The sequence below is a fragment of the Silurus aristotelis genome, assembly GCF_946808225.1.
Source record: "Silurus aristotelis genome assembly, chromosome: 3".
Taxonomy (NCBI): Eukaryota; Metazoa; Chordata; class Actinopteri; order Siluriformes; family Siluridae; genus Silurus; species Silurus aristotelis.
Genome location: NC_139576.1, coordinates 19,952,772 through 19,970,707, shown reverse-complemented (window position 1 = coordinate 19,970,707; position 17,936 = coordinate 19,952,772). Strand labels below are relative to the sequence as shown.

Genomic DNA, 17,936 nt, shown 5'->3' with positions numbered 1-17,936 from the left:
GAGGCAGCATGTGTGTGTGTGTGTGTGTGTGTGTGTGTGTGTGTGTGTGTGAGTAAGTGAAAGAGAGAGAGAGAGAGAGAGAGAGAGAGAGAGAGAGAGAGAGAGAGAGAGAGAGAGAGACAGAAGGAGGTAGAGAGAGGGAGGGAGTTATGCCTGTAGAACACAAAGTGGGTGTATCATCTGTCAGTATGAGCTCCAGATGTGTTCTTAAGATGACAGAGAGTGCTATGACAAGATTTCCTGCACTGTTGCAAACAAAACCACCTTTTATTTTATACAAACATACCTACATACTCTAAATTGATGTATGTAAAGACCAAGGCTTGAAATACTTTGTCACAAATCCTTGAAATATTTTAACCCTGCACTATCTGGTATGATCGTATACCCAGCAGAAGCATGAAAATGTTTAGGAGAGATGGCAGTGAGGTTTTTAACCAGATTGTTTTACAAGATTCTGGAAGGTGAGAGGATGCCAGAGGAATGGAGAACTCTTAAAAATGTTGATAGAGAAGTATAGAGATGGTCAGAAGGAGTTGCACTGTGTGTTTGTGGATTTAGAGAAAGCATATGACAGGGTGCCGAGAGAGGAGTTGTCGTGTTGTATGAGGAGGTCAGGAGTGTCTTCTTGTCACAAGTATGTGAGGGTGGTGCAGGACATGTTTGAGGACAGTGTGACAGCAGTGAAGTGTGCAGTAGGAATGACAGACTGGTTCAAGGTGGAGGTGAGACTACATCAAGGATCGGATCTGAGCCCTTTCCTGTTGCAGTGGTGATGGACAGGCTGACGGACGAGGATAGACAGGAGTCTCCCTGGACTATGATGTTTGAGGATGATATTGTGATTTGTGGTGAGAGTAGGGAGCAGGTTGAGAAGAGCCTGGAGAGGTGGAGGTACACGCTGGGGAGGAGGGGAATGAAAGGCAGTAGGAGTAAGACAGAGTACATGTGTGTGAATGAGAGGGAGGGCAGTGGAGTGGTGTGATTGCATGAAAAAGAGGTGGTGAAGGTGAATGAGTTTAGGTACCTGGGGTCAACAGTGCAAAGTAATGGAGAGTGTGTGTTAAAGTAATGAAATCCGGTATGATATCGTAGATATTATTTATTTACTATAAAAAAAAAGTAAAAAATAAATACTCTAGTCGTGTTTGCATGTATGTATGTACCCTTACATCAGTCACATTGGCTAGATAGCTCCACGAGACTATCAGGACTCATGTCACAGGAATTAGCACACAAAGACAAAGATATCAACGGAAACAAAGAACATTTAACTGGAAATTTCAGGCCAGGACAGTACTTAAAAAAATATACTAAAATACTTCATTAAAATACTTACTTAGCCCACTCACTGTTTTGGGTACGAGAAACAAAATCATCTAGTGAGTGGAGTGTGTCAAAAATACCTAAGAAAATAGCTAGATTGTTTTAGCTAACTTAAGCACTATGATACCTTAACTACTTGACACTACCATGGTGAAAAGCATCAAACTAAGCACAGCACATCCATTTTTAAGGCAGACAGGCTACTACAACACAATGCCACATCAGGTTCCACTCCTGTTAGTCAAGAATCTGAGATTACATTTCAACATTTAAACTGATGAGATGAAAAAATAAGACGATGTTTTTCCTTTTTCGACTACCTTTTGAAATTTACACCAGCAATTTTGTATGTTCAAGAACAAATGGGAAAAGATGTCTTGATGTCATGAGTCTACGTATATCTATGTAGTTGGAAAAGCTATGTGGATATCAGTCTTAACCAGCAAAATGGGTAAAAACAAATAAATATATAAATAAACAAAAAGACAAAACCTCAAGCACTGAACCTTGAGGGATATTCCACATGAAGGACATGTGTATCACTGCAAAATCAGTGATTCCAAAACAGTAAGACCAGACAGCAGGATATTGTTAATTGTATTGAATGCTCTCTAGGTATAGAAGACTCAAGACTGAATACTGATACATGAACACTAATCTCTGTTTAGTAACACAGGTTTATGGTCAAACAGGTTGGTATCCTGCAGCTAATTCTTTTTATGCACAATCCAAATCAGAGAACAAAACTATACAGATCATGTACACAAAATCAAAGAAATAAAAACAGTACTTTTGTTAGTTTATTTGAATAGCATACAGATCACAATAATATATAAGGGCTGATTTAATAAAATTGCATATGGTTAATAATTTGGATGAAGGGTTATTTTAAGTCTGATTCACACCTAATTTGTATATTTAAGTTGCAATCTGATGTATGTTTTCCAGCCTGTCCATAAATCAATCCATTTTACTTTAACTCCACTTTGCGTTTTTTTTTTATTTCATCCAGTGGGAGACAAAGATGACAAGAAGCATAAAATATACCTGTAAATCTCTTTCCTATATATCTTACAACAAGTAGCAAGCATTCCTGTTCTTATCAGCTTCCTCAGCGCATACTTCAGAGACGCAGTATAGCTTCCTCGCCGTCTCTTTCTCTTCACCGTAATTGCCCTTGTCACTCTTATCACCGTCTCACTCTTGACATGCGTGTTTACCACCAGCATAATCTTCAAAAAGCATGTTAACATAAGGAGCTCAGCTTTCATAACCCATAAAGCCTGATCCTGTTTACTAGAGAGAAAGAGTGCTGAAAGAGAGTGAGGGTTCTGATCATATCTCTGACAGTGCTCAGGGTTTGGCTGTGTGCGAGTATTTACGGGTCTCACAGAGTACAGCCTTAATATGTTTTTAATATATAGGATTCAGGGAAAGGGTGGGGATGTGGAGGGGAGTTCAGGTGGTTTATGTGTAATGGCACTTAGCTGATCAGCCCTGTGTTTACATTCTCAGCAGGAGGACATGACAACTGCAACCCAGAGTGACACTCACACACCAGCATGTCACCGTTCCTGAGTTTGTGTACATAAGTGTATTCAATTCTCAAAGAAAGTCTTTGCTAATGCAGCAGGATCCTTTTTTAGTCTACCCTCAGTTATAAATTCCTGCATCGCTACCAAGATTTACCTTTTGAGGAAGTAAATATTTATGATAGAGCAGTTAAAGTATTAGTTTTTGGGTTGTATTTCCAACATACTACAGTGGTCAGTGATTTTATGCTAACTTGATGCTTCTGTGATCTTCAGTAACCCCTTTTATCTGGTCAGGATAATGGCAGGATCTAAAGTCTAACCCTGAAAAACTGGGCACAAGATGGGAATACACGCTCTTTGGGATGATAGTGCACATTCATTCGCAATTGAAAAGCTGAGCCTACTGGGCCTGAACATCTCGCTCTGCAACGGGAAACTGGACTTACTGACTGGGAGACCTCAATCAGTCCAGATAGGGAACAGCATCTCTAGCACCACCACACTGAGCACTGGGGCCCCTCAGAGCTGTGTGCTTAGCCCGCTGCTGTTCTCTTTGCTGATTAATGACTGTGTAGCAATGCACAGCTCGAACCACATCAAGTTCGCAGATGACAAGATTGTGGAGGGTCTCCTCAGCAAGAACAAGTCGACGTTCAAAGAGGAGGTGTAACAGCTAAAAGTCTGGTGTAGCGCCAACAACCTTTCTCTGAACGTTGACAAAGCTAAATAGATTGTTTTTGACTTTAGGAGATCACAGAGCGGCCATTCTCCACTGAACATCGATAGATCCTCCATGGAGATCGTCAAAAGCACCAAATTCCTTGGTGTTCATCTGGCAGAGAATTTCACCTGGTCACTCAACACTGGCTCCATCAGCAAGAAAGCCCAGCAGCATCTCTACTTCCTAAAAAGGCTGAGAAAACCCCATCTCCCTCCCCCTATTCTAAGCATGTTCTATAGAGGGACCATTGAGAACATCCTGAGCAGCTGCATCACTCCCTGGTTTGGGAACTGCACCATATCAGATCGCAAGATCCTACAGAGGATAGTGAGGACAGCCAAGAAGATCATTGAAGTCTCTCTCTCCCCCCTCTATCATGGACATTTACACCTCACACTTCACCCCTGAAAAGCCAACAGCATTGTGGACAACCGCACACACCCCTCACACAAACTTCACTCTCCTACCAACAAGGAAGTGGTTCGAAAGCATTCAGGCCCCACATTCAGACTATGCAATAGTTTTTTCCCCTCAAGCCATCAGACTCCTCAACACACGGAACTGAACTGTAGCAAACTCACTCACTCAACTCATCTGTCCCACACTGTCTTGTGTTGTCTGATGCACTTAATTTGGCTAGGACAACTTACTTTAGTCCTTAGCTCCGTGTTCTGTATGTAGCTCTATGTTGTGTGAGGTAGCTCTATGTCATTTTATGAAACACCAGGGTTCTGGAGAAATGTCTAATTTAACTGTGTACTGCATCAGCATGGTTGAAATAACAATAACGGCTTTTTGACTTGACGACTATTATTTTCAAAATCTACCTGGAGGAAATCCACAAAAACATGTCAAACTCTACATAAAAGAGTCATTGCACACTTCATTAAAACCGATTGCGTCTACTACCATGAGACATTGTACAAATGCATGAGCAAATTATATTTATTGTACCCATTACATAGTACTATTTTATTTACTACACAGTATGTCCTCATCCACTCCGAAATTAGTTCCTGGCAATGTCATATAATAGAGCTGGAAGTAAAAATGTTCCTGGGACTAAACTTAATTTAGTCTAAAATGCATGTGCCACTGAGGGCTCTTGGATTTCACATAGTGAAAAGACATCTGATGAATATTGTTTATTGGTTAAATAGCAGATAACCTGCTCTGTAAAACTCTCTCTTTCTCTCTCTCACACACACAATATTTATTTACAGCTAGGCAAGATCTAGGAGGAGGCACATAAGTCTATCAAACACAAGAAAAAATGGCTCCAGGTCTCTGACCCTAAACTAAAGCATTTATAAATGGTGAGGTCAGTAAGGGATTGAGGAAAAGAGTATGAGTGCGAGTGTTCTATGCACTATGTGCTTGTGTACGTCCCCAGGGTCAAGAACAGCAGGATGAGGCGCAGGAATAGAATTGAGCTTCCGACATCTGGCTCTGCATTTTCCCTGGACTCCTCAAAGATTCTGTCATACACCCACACACACACAATGACACACTCTGATCTCATCCCTTCAAAGCCTGTCCAGCCATAACTTACACATGCAAGTGCGCATGCACGCACACACAGTTCCCAAAACAGTGTTATTCTGTGCTGGGAAAATATATGCAAGCTATTCTACTGTGTGTTATTACAAGAGATTTCAAGTCAGACCCAAGCTGCAGGAACTCTTCCACACAAGCTAATTCTTCTCTCTCAGTAACAGAACGTAGAGTATTAAACAAGCTGGCTATGTTAGGATATCTTCATTCACAGGATCTTACTCTTTAATCAAAGCCAGAGGACCAAAGGCCAGATTTCCTGCCAGCAATGAAGCCTTTAGTTATCTAAAAAAACTTTAAAATATCTATACTATTATCATGTTTTAAAATATAATTAGAACATTTGTCTTTAGCAGGCAACCAAGGCAATTAAAGACCACATAAGAGAAAGAAGAGACCTGGGGAACATGTCAAACAAGCATGGGAGTGACAGAGATGAGCATGGTCACCTGCTCTGTCTCCTACAGAATTAGCCGGTATCTCAGTGAGGCGTGGTGGGGTGAGTTGACAGTAATCCCGCGCCCACTGCAGCGACAGTACTGCGTTACATTATCATATATAATCCCCTAATCCCCAGCACATTGCTAATCTCAATCCCACCCCCTCTTCCTTCACATACTAATCATACTAATGATGGACCCCAGCCTCCCCTGGCAACCATCACTATGTGACATTGGTCCCCCCACCCCACCCCACCCCACTCATGGGTGCGCACACACACACACACACACACACATACACACATACACACATACACACATACACACACACCTCCCAGGAAGCTCTCATTAATGGGATTCATAGCTCAGGGCCAAACAAAAACCAAACATATGTTCAGCAAATGAGTGTGTGCGCATGTGTGTGCGCATGTGTGTGTGCGTGTGTGTGTGCGTGTGTGTGTGCGTGTGTGTGTGCGTGTGTGTGTGTGTGTGTGTGTGTGTGTGTGATCAGTGTCAATATAGCTGTGTGGGTCTGTTTGAGGTGAAAGTGATTGTCTCTTTGTAGCTTATAAAGAACAGCAGAGCTCTCCACAATGGCCTGAACCAGACTATTAAGTGCAGCCCTACAACAGGACACACATGTTTATTATTATTGGAGGAATGCATGATGACAGGAGACAGAGTAAATAAGCAGAACTTCTGCACTATAATTTTTTAAAAGATCCACATTTAAGACTCAAAGAGCAGGATACAGGCTCGCTGAGCAGGTGATTGCCTGCCAATATTTATCTGTATCTGTGTGTACTATATCTGTAAGTTCTGTGTATGCCCTACAGACAGAGAAATAATCAGCAACCCTTCATCATCAATGTTTTTTTTTGTTTTTTTTATCTATTTACAGCACATTATTGAGATTTGCTGCTGATGGCTCATAAGTGCCTACATCTTGTACTGGCAGACTGTGCCAGTCATCTGATTTCATTTTCTGCACTAATGAGCAAAAGCTCCTCCATTTCTGAAACACTTCAATTTCCAGATATATCTTGTCTTTCTTTTGTTCGCTTAACATTTTCCTCCTGTTGGAACTCCACTGTGCTACACACTGGGCTAAACCAGCATTGTAGGATTAATGTACTGAAAAAGTCAACCCGGCAATATACTGACTTCTGTTCACACATGGTTTTCAGCTATTGTTCTAAAGCCATGATTTCAGTGACAATATCAAGCGACAAAAAGAAAGCATGACAAAAGACATTTAAGTTGAGATGCTCACAAATCCAAATCATTTGCTCATTCCTCTGACCACTTCTGTGGCATGTGTTGTCTGGTGTTTCTTCAGTTCTCCACCTACAACTGTAGCTCCTACCTGCAAGTAGCTCCCATTGCTCTTCCAAATGAAAATGAAAGCAAAACTTATGTGTGCGCATGTGTGTACTGAGAGATCAAGAAGAAAAATAAAGTTTGAAAGGAAGTAGCAGGTATTGTTAGAGCATCTGTTGAGTGCATGTAGTTAGGCTGCTTTGCTAATATGTCAGAATGCTAGTAAGAAGTCTGCTTTACTTAGGGAAGAAGTGGGGGTAATTGTCATGTGTGTCTAAAAACTTTTTTGGGCCTATCTTGTAAATATAGCTACTACAGTTTCTTTAAAAAAAAAAAAAAGGATAATAATAATAATACAATTAAATCATCAGAGAATGCATGCCTACAAACAATAACATTGCTGGTCATTATACACCCACAAGAAACAAATCACCTGCAAGCATGAACATTTGTCTTATCCTAGACAGTTATCTTCCTGAATTAAACTGTGTTCACGTTAAACTCCCACATATTAAAAAGGGTAGTGTGTATGTAACTGCAGTTATTCTGATTATTGTTGTTTATCGTAATTGGTATTGGTGTCTGAAGGCCCTGACCTTGTTTATGATGTGTTGCTCTGCCTCGCTCTCCAGTAGTCCTCACTACAGACACATCAGCTGTGTTTTTCCCTTTACTGTCAATTTCACTCTGTCTGTCACCACTGACGGAGACAACCTTTAAAACAGGGACAGAAAAATACACAAACACATCCACATAGTGCAAAAACGTACGAAAAAACATCAAGAAATACATTGAATTAGACAACTTAATCCAAAATAAAAAAGGTAGCAGGCCCAGAACTTTTTGCAACTGTAATTGCTAATACGGAGACTGTCTAATTTTTATTTTAACTTGTGCGTGCTCTCTCTGGGTGAGTATGCTTTCTGTCTCAGTGGTTTAATTGTTATGCTGGAAATAACGATGGCAGACTTCCTCACATATTTAATTTTTATCTTTAAATAAAAGAGCTATAGGAAAGTATTAATCTGCTTAACATTTCTAAGTACATCCTCCAAAGGATTTTGCTTTTTTAATCTTACATATGCTCAGCAGAGTTACTGGCAAAAACTGTACGTTTTCTTCATCTCATCCTTTCAACATCAAATGGTGAGCAGCAAAAATTGGATCAGACTTCAAAGCCAGGCAATGTGCTCCAAGTCACAGAGTGGCTCCTCTATTTCACATATTGAATTCGAGCAGGATATCAAAGTGCTAGCAAAGAACCTGAGGTCTTTACTAAAAAAAGGGCCTTAACATCTGTAGAGAGAGAAGCGCAAAGACAAATCACCTCAGGGAGAAGCTAGCATTTACTCTCCAGCATGGATTTCCAGCCTTTTGATTCACTCCTTCCCTGTACCTCCCTTCCTCTCTCACTTGTTCTCTCTCCCTCTGTGCTAAGAGTGGAGTCAAAAATGTGGGAACTTTCTCTTTTTTGTCTGTCTCTCACAACTCAAAAAGGACATCTGTCATAGAAGCTTTGTGCTTATATGCAGATTGGTGAGTGCTGAACTCAGAACACTGACCTGGACATGAAACACATTACAATAGTCAAGTATTCATTTCTGACCTTGTCCTTATGGTTTTCGCAGTCAGAGCCTGTTCTCTGAAATGTACCTTCCCTGTGGAGAAAATAAAATATTACTAACAGAAATAGTAAATAGTAGTCTACAGTTCCCTCCAAATCTATTGGAACAGCAAGGCCAATTTTTGTTGGTTAGGGATTGATAGATGAATATAAGACAATGGAGCAGAATATCAACTTAAATTTTTAATATGTGTTAAACAATATGGTATTTTTTATCTGAACCAGGCCATTTTCTGGAGATCAACATTAATGGAACACACTGCTTTTTCTTGTTGCCCAGATGTTCCCTTTAATTAAATAATTATTAGTTTGAATGTCTTCTCCTAGGTTTCTTCTACGAAAACTGCATTTCATAAAGATAAACCAATTTAAAGGCCATAAAGCTGTCCAATCGGATTAAAGAAAGATTTTGAAACTGAGAAAAGTAGGGAAAAATCTATCAGAGCCATTGCATATGCATTGTGTATAGCCAATACAACTATTAAAATGTTGCATAAAAAAAAATATAATAATAAAATAAATTATTAATAATAATAATAATAATAAATACAAAAAGTGCATGGTAATATTCTAACAAGCATATATATATATATATAAAACAAGTTAAGAGAAAAGATCATTGTGTGAAGAAAACCCAAATCATAATCAGATTAAGCATGCTTTGCACCTCCTAAAGAGCCTTAAGGAAACCCAAAAAAAGCAATTAACAAATAACGGTAGCTGCAGTATAATCCTGAAAAAGTACCACATAGAAGAATGCAAAAAAAAAGTTTGGTGCCATCATGTTTGGCTTCATGTAATTATTGCAAGCATCCTTGCAGTCAAATATTTAATGTAATTATTAGTTAATATTTAATTTAATTAAAACTGTCTGCTCCAATATTCATGTTCACCTAAAAATGAGATGATCTCAAACCAAAGTTGCCAGACTCTATGTTGTTTAACATATTTAGTTCTTATCTAAATTCTTATCTATTTCATCTTTTGATTTCAATCCCAACTGTCTTCAGAGTGTAACAAAAGATGCAAAAGTGTAACAAAAGATAGCTTTGCTATTTCAATACTAAAGTCTTGGAGAAGACACAATTTTGATGCAAAACCAAAAATTAAAAAGCAGAAACTATCACACAGGAGGGAAAAGGTTCAGATCTCCAGCACAAAACTAAACTTCTCAAAAATAAGCATGTACAGTTGCTAATGATTCATCCAAAAGGAAAATGGGCAGCTGATGTCAAAATAAATCTATATGGATCCTCTCCAGAAATGATTAAACAGAATAGTAAAGTTTTACCAGAGAGAATTAGGATGTAAACAAGCTCACAAAAATTCCTAGAGAAAAAACACACAAATACACACAAGCATGCAGAGAGCGAGCGAGAGCGAGCGAGCGAGAGAGAGAGAGTGTGAGTGAGAGAGAGAGCGAGAGAGAGAGAGAGAGAGAGAGAGAGAGAGAGAGAGAGAGAGAGAGAGAGAGAGAGAGAGAGAGAGCACAAACTTATTGTGGACATTAATTCAAGTGATAACTTTAAAAAGTAACCAAAACATGCAAATGAAACATAAGAGCGATGGGGACAAAAACTTTAAACATGGATGTGTAAAGAACACACACATACACACCTGGTTGATTTGGAAGTAGCTGAAGATTGCTTTTGACTCTGTCTGTACTCTTTTCTGATTCTGTGCCCTCTGTAGGCTGCGACAAATATTAAGACTAGTTACCAAAGCATGATTGAGCTCTTTCTTTAGCTCTTTCTAAATGAACAAATCGTAGTTTACTTGGAAATTCTCCTTGGCATTAAAACCCACACCCAAAGCATGCATGGATGATTACAATCATATATCAGTAATTACTTTTGTACATAATTGAATTACAAATGAACTGAATAGAGAAACAACCCAAAACTGAATGCACATGAAAGAGAAGCAGTTGAACTAAAAATGCAGAAACATTCATATATTCTTGTTTAAATGAGGTTCAGAAATTAAAATTAAGAGTGTTCCATTTTAAGCTGCGCAAAGTGCAGTGAGGAGCAACCGAACCACATGCACTCAGTATTAAGAGTTTTAAATCACACACACACACACACATACACATACACACACACACGTAAAAAGAGCGAAGAAAACACAGAGAAATCGAATATGCAGCGGCACATACCAGCATGGTGATTCATTTATTTGCTTTGAACATGCAATGTCTGTGTTAAACATGCCAAAGCACCACAAACTCAAGGACCTGCATGTAACAATGTGAACGTGCTGGAGTGATGCAGCATAGAGTTTGAGGCCCTTGACTAAAAAAAATTCCCAACCCCCAACAATGAAACAACACAAACGCACATCAGGATGCCCTCACGCATACTGAGGGACCACATCAACCAGAGCATGTCAGCTGGCTTTTTTCAGATCTGTTCATCTGGTCTATTTACAAGTGGCTTTAATATTGGGCACATGGAGGCCTGGGAGAAAGTTGAGCAAGAAAGAGAGTGATAAAGACAGACACAGGGGGGGGGGGAGAGAGAGAGAGAGAGAGAGAGAGAGAGAGAGAGAGAGAGAGAGAGAGAGAGGGGCAACAGCCTCTTTAGGATTTGAGCAGCACTTGAAGAGAGTAGAGCAGAACAATGGCATCTCTCCTCCCTGTCCCACCCTTTCTCCTGCCTCCCTCAGTAACCTGCTCCCGCCCTCTCCCTCCCTCCACATGTCCTCAAAGGAGTAGTGGAGCGAGGGAGGGGGCACCCCAGGAAGGTTAATATGCCTGCTTTGATCTCTGCCAGGCCACAGTGAGTAAGAATTCATTTACATTTCAGATGAAAAGGTTGACAGTATAAAAAGGCATCTTGTTTCTGGTATGTGAGAGGGCTGTAATAGGCCAGGAATTTGAGAGAGGAAGTGGCAAGGAAACAGAAGGGGATAAACCACCAACCCCCCCTTCCCCTTCTCTGCTCCTTCACTGCCTACACTGGGAAAGAGATGAAAGAAAAGAAAGGATCTCAATATGCACCACTCCACTGAAACATGGGGACCAAATGCTGAGGCCCAAACTCTCCAACTTTTCCTCTCTATATCATTATTAATTCATCATCTTCATTGGTTTTATTTGTCACAAATAATGGGATTTTTGTTTGTGAAAAATAGATTTTATAATAATTAAGATTTGAGTAAATAGACATACAATCCACCAACAATCCTTCTAAGAACAAGGAGGGAGGATCTGTGGTGAAGCAGTAGCTACTCAAAGCTGAGATCATTACCTGACTGGATCTGCACCGCTGCATTTTCCCGATCCTGCTTAATCCGCTTCACATGTTGACGGGCTAAATAGCCCCTCCAGGCTACACAGAGAGAAAAAGTAAGAAGAAGAAACAGATAAATATGCAGTCTTCCACTGGACAATATGGTACAGTACATTAGGGTTAGAAATTTGGAACTATCCACAACATAATTGAGTATATCCATTGTCCATTTTCGATTATATAACAGCACAATGCCTGTAAAAGTTGAGTATAAGGAGATCTCTGGAGGTGACCAGAAAATGGCCCTTCCCTTTCCCTTCTAGAAACATTTTTAAGTGCATGATAGACAGCAAAAGTAATGTAATGTAAAGTACTGCCTATAAAAAACTTTTATATTGCATTGACAATGGATAAGAGAGAAGAGAAATGGAATTTAGATTCCTCTTTATGTCTGCACATATGGTGGCACTGACAAAAAAAAAACCTTGAACCTTTTTGGATAAAAACATGATTTTGACCCCAAGAATCACAATAAACATGGCATTTGGGGAAAAACAGTCAGTATGCTAATACTCAAGACTGTTGTTGATGCAGTCCATTGTGTCGAAGTAAAAAACTATTCTAAACAAGGTTTTTAGAGTTATCGTTGTGTAATCTTCAAAAATTGTTGTACAATGTTGTCAAACAGTTGCACAATATTCTGTAATTGGTAATGGGAAAAAAAAGACAATGTCCAATTACAGATTGTTAAAAAATCTTAAATATATAGAGAAGTTGTTGTCAATTAGCAGATAATGGTCTATTTGTGAACATATGAAACGGACAAAAATATAGAAATCTGGCAGCAACTCAACTCAAACCAGCATGGCTTCTGTAGCAAATTCTCTGCTGCACCGAATCACATGGTTATATATCAATTATTTCGCTGACGGAAGCTCACTGGGTCAGAGACAAGCTACAGGCACATTATGTCAGAAAGGTAAGGATATTTAAAGACTTTTATAGCATTTAATTGATCCTATTTGGTGTGATTAGTGAGCTGACAGCATGGCTCATTAAATAAGAATTTGAAAACAGCATGTTTAAAGAGGAATAGGCTGAGAAGTGTGTGTTTATTCACCTTGTGTCAAATTCAAAGATGATGGCTCATGTGTTCAGACTTCACAGTGCTAGCAAAATAAGTACAACCATAAACTAATAATTGTTAAGTAATAAAATGTAACTAATGCTATCATTTAGTTATATAACTTACTGATCTCTAAGAATAATGCACAGGGAATCACCCACAATCTGACTGATCAGTAATGTCAGGTGAAAAACTTAGCACTAAGAAAATAGAAATCCAGGGTTGCTGGGGCTGTAGCTGTGTTGTACCTGACTGGATGATAATTGCTCCTTGATTGCGTTTTTCTTTCTCCCTGCGGTATCTCCTCGCCCCCAGCCAGCCTTTAGTGTAGGCCTGGATCACCACTACCCGAGCCATCACCTCTCTCAACAACAAATTCAGCTGCTCAACGTGGTAGTACTTCAGAAACACCTGTCTCACACACACACACACACGCATACACGCGCACGCACACACATAAAAATACACATTCATGTGCAGAAGGTATAACACACACAATGTTTGCAATCAAGGGGCTTACAGGGGAAAAGCACTCTTTGAACTTCTCATTTTTTTTTTTTTTTTCCAAAGCTGCAGATGCCAACCATCTGGTCAATTAGAGTCATAGATAACAACCCCTCTCTGCTAAGGGATTTAACTCTTCAGAGAGAAAGAGAGAGAAAATGAAAGAGGCTGAGAATGAAAGATGGAGCAAGAGAATCAAAGAGCCGAGTTTGTTTTGTATGCAATGGATGGGGTGGGAAAAACAGCCCTATGTTGTGTAGAACAGGTATTTCATCATCTTATTGCCCAGCTGATTTAGTCAATGGTGTGCATTGAATGATGGCTGTACCTTCGTCCTCCCCAGCACCCAGTTGTCCAGCTTGGCTTTCTTTAAAATAATGACAGCATTTTCCTTACTGCTGTCTGGCATCTGATGAGCCCGGAATGCCAGGTAGTAGTACCTGAGGGGAGGAAAAAATATACTAATGAATCAGTGCATGTAATCATGTAGGAATACACTAAGATCATGTCTGATTCACAGATGCAAAAGCACACAGGTTCATTACTAACCCATTTGAAAAAAATACAGGCTGGAATGAATATTGCAGAAACTGCTGATGATCTTGGAGTTTTATACAGAGCATTTGGAGAACCATACAACATTGCCTCCATTTGCATTTCTTCTTTTATATTTTTATTACAAATAAACACAATTTTTCAACTCATTACTCAAAGGTAATAAAAAAAATTTGTAAAATGCAATCAACTTTCAATATTAAATTATTTGTTTGAATGATTTTTACATTAAGTATATAATTTAAGGTCAATTGATTGTTGGCTTAGCTGTGGGATAAAAACATTCTCTGCATTCTCTGCACAATTGAGTATACATTCATCTATGGACTATAATATAGTATGTATCTATTGTTTGTAGCTTCAAATAGTTGTTTGACTGTGCTTATTATACATGGAATCTGAAAGACTTTAACCCTTGTTTTGCTGTGTTTTCACAATGTTCACTGTTGTCACACACTTGAAAGCAGCAGTAACAGCAGCAGGACCTCAGGTTCATTGTTCACACATCAAGGCTCATGAAGGGCCATGTTGATACTGGGTGTTCATCTGCTTTATGGTGCAAGATAACAACTATTGTGTTTCCCGGAGAAAATACCTCTTTGATACAACAGTACCCACTGCCTTTTATATTAATTCATGTTGATACCTGTAATCTCTTTGATGATGGATACAAAGAGGACACTTCCATGACTTCAGAGAAGGCTTTGATAAAGTCATACAAATTAAAGGTAGTTTATAGTGGAGTTACATATCAGGGCCTGCTCCTCTACTGCCTTGGACAGAGAATTATGAAATCCACTAAACACAGATGTAATGGTCACAAAGCATAGCATGGATGGTCATGAAAGATAGAGGCAGTCCTGGGAAAAACTAAATAATCAGGGCAGTCTTCTGATCTAAAAGATAACAAGAAAGAGGAGGAACGCCTGGAGTTTGTTGTGTCCCTTTTGGAGGAGTGCTAAACTGTGTGAGATGCTAATGCAGATGACCTACATGTAAATTTTCATTTTGAGCTGAAAGAAAAAAGTGAGAAAATAGTGGGGGTGGGGAGAGAGTGTTCCAGAGCCTTTAAAAAGTTTTTCCAGCATTCTTTAAAGTAGTCCATCAATTTTAATTAAAGGAGCTGATATAATAACTGGCCATAACCCTAGATTGGCCAGGAAGTATTTATTAATTGTAGAATATTACACAGTCCTGTTATAGAATATAGATGATAGCCCCAGCTACAAGTCAAATCACATGTTTATCTTTTCTATAGTATAGGTATAGTATAATTATTTGGGGAATAAGCTTAGGAAAATAATATACAGATGAAAATTTATATATATATATATATATATATATATATATATATATATATATATATATATATATATATATTATATAATTATTTTTTTTATATAATTCATACGATGGTTATTTTATAAATACATGCATAAATAAAAAATAAGTAAAGACTTTATATATCACAAACGCAGCTCAACAGTGTTCAACACACAATGAAACGCAAAGTGGTTGGCAGAGACTGAACAAATAAGAACGATGAATCTTAATAATAGCAATCAAATATAAAATACAATATATTAAATATATAAAGAAATGTAGCAAACAATATAATAATGATAATAATAATGATAATAATAATTATAACAACAATAATAATAAAAACAGGGATACAGTGGTAGTGGTGTGCAATGAGCCTAGTGCAGAATAAAGCAACAGTGCAGTAGGTATAGAAGGTGGGAAGACGCAGATGCAGGTGCACTAATATCACTTGTGCAAAGTAATGGTAGTCAGGTTAGTAAGAGTTCAGCATAATGGCCAGTGGATAAATTGAGATAGCTCTGAGCATCTCAATGTGTGCCAACTGTTTGCAGAGGTGTTGACCTGACTTCAGTAGTCTGAACAGTCTGTGCTTGGGGTTTAATAAAAAAATATTACGATTGTCAATCGATAATTAAAAAAAAAATTAAGATTAACTGCATGATTGTCACAAGTTAACTCGTGAATAATCGCAACTTAATTGCACATTTATATCTGTTCTAAATGTACCTTAAATGAAAATTTTTAATACTCCAATCAACATGGGCATGGACATATATGGATGTTTTATGCAAATGTTTTTTATTTTATTTTAAATAAAACCATAGTCAACATAGAGCATGAAGACAATATATTCTTGTAAATGTTTTAAAGTAACTATGATGTTTTAAATTAAATAAATTATCAGGACACCAAACGGAACATTTGCTTTGTTTCTACCTGGATGTTTTAAATTGCCAGATGTGTGCATCATGGTGCTTGATTTGAGACTTGGTGCATCACTAAAACAAATGTTTAGTGAAAGAATTTTAAAATATTTTTTTTGGTGGAGTTACATTTTTTTTTAATAAATAAGAAAAAAAGGATGTCGGGAATAAATGTATGTTGCGTTGAAGGTTTTTAATTTTGCCTTAAATATTTATTTATTTATATTTTTTATAGAAATTGTCAAACAGAAATGCTGGATTAATTGCACAGTAATAGGATTTGTATTTTGGAATCACTGCAGATTAACCCAAGATAATGAGCTCCAATACTCAATGCAGCCCACAAATTATTTATTTGGTTAATTCTTTTACAGTGTGGGACGAATAAAGGTATATCTTATTTAATCTTACAGCTGGCACAGTCACTCACTGTATTTTATCTTCAAGCCTCATCATAATCTTTTTACAAGTCAATGATTTGATCACTGTACATTTTTGGTAAAAAAAAAGAGCTGAATAATTCAGTCTAAACTTTCATTTTTTAACAAAATTTATTGCCAACATATTTGTAGGTTTTTCTTTGATATTGCTGTCATCTGTAATGTGTGCAAGTGGTCTCTTTCTTTAGTCTCTCTAACACAAAGACAAGGGAGCATCACAAACAATTGGAGAGCTGTTATCCAGTTACAAACTAAGCTGATGAAGCTGATATTTCAATACAGCACCCAACTATACCACAACATGATAAAATCCTGAAACTCTCCGTGTGAGAAAACTACACAAGGTTTTAGACATTTCGGCAGACTGATTAGCACTGAACGAACTGGCAGGTTAAAAAAACACGATCTTTGTAAGCATAAAACAAACACAGGGTAAGAAAGCCTACAATAAAAATATTACCAATATTATTTCTTAGATTTTGGTAAAATATATATGTATGTTCTTTTATAATAGATGTGCCAAAGTATAATTACTGGAATTTGATTGGCAAATTTGAGTCAAAACCAGTTTTTCTGAAACTTTTTGGGTGTTTTTTGAAATCAGTTATGGCAACATCTAATGGATTTTCACAAAAAAGTGTTTTTCCAGTCTTAAAATAAATTCCTATAAAGTCCTCTAAGTAAAGCAAACTGCTCACATTTATTAAAGCATACACCAGAAATCGCCCTTTACATCATTTTCCTTTCTGTCCTCATTTAAGAGCTACTTTCCCCTGAATCGTCTCATCCTTCGCTCAGGGAGTACAGGGTTTTCCCATTAATAACTGCATGCTACTGAATCTGTCCCACTTACCCTGCCTAATTACAAGCCATGTTTTGTGTGATGGGGCTTGTTTTAAAAGAGCTCCTGAGTGGCTGCTACAACAGCTCTGATCTGTCCTACCTGTTAACAAAGTCATCAAAGGTGATGCGGTGAGAGAAGCCTTGGCGTCGGATGTTGACTGTCTCCAAGATGCCTGTGTATCTTAGCTGCACCATCACACGCTCCTGACAGAAGCTCAGAGCCTGCCGATCATCATTGGGTTTAATGCAGCGCACAAAGTGAGGTGTGCCCATTACCATCTTAGACAACAGATCCATCAGAGAATACTAGAGAAAAACACAAACACAGTGGAAAAATGGATATGCAAACCTGTCTATGAAACAAATTTTTAGCAAAGCCATAAGACATTTTAATATAAAAGTCATTACTATTATCCTATAAAATATATCAAATTTGTCAATGGGGTTTATTTCTCCTGAAAGGTCT

The 17,936-nt window shown here is 38.2% G+C and overlaps 1 protein-coding gene across 6 annotated transcripts in view; it reads right to left on the bottom strand.

Annotated features, from left to right (window-relative positions):
* Positions 1-17,936, bottom strand: part of myo3b (myosin IIIB) — a gene marked incomplete at its 3' end in the record, with an annotated part of 77,144 nt that overhangs the window by 14,359 nt on the left and 44,849 nt on the right. For all 6 annotated transcript variants that reach the window (XM_083536688.1, XM_083536687.1, XM_083536690.1 and 3 more), the window contains 7 exons: positions 17,571-17,776; positions 13,712-13,823; positions 13,128-13,290; positions 11,772-11,852; positions 10,138-10,213; positions 8,503-8,554; positions 7,493-7,610 (listed from right to left, as the gene is read on the bottom strand). In XM_083536688.1, coding sequence (XP_083392814.1) covers positions 7,493-7,610; positions 8,503-8,554; positions 10,138-10,213; positions 11,772-11,852; positions 13,128-13,290; positions 13,712-13,823; positions 17,571-17,776 — 808 coding nt within the window. The remainder of the gene's footprint in view (positions 1-7,492; positions 7,611-8,502; positions 8,555-10,137; positions 10,214-11,771; positions 11,853-13,127; positions 13,291-13,711; positions 13,824-17,570; positions 17,777-17,936) is intronic.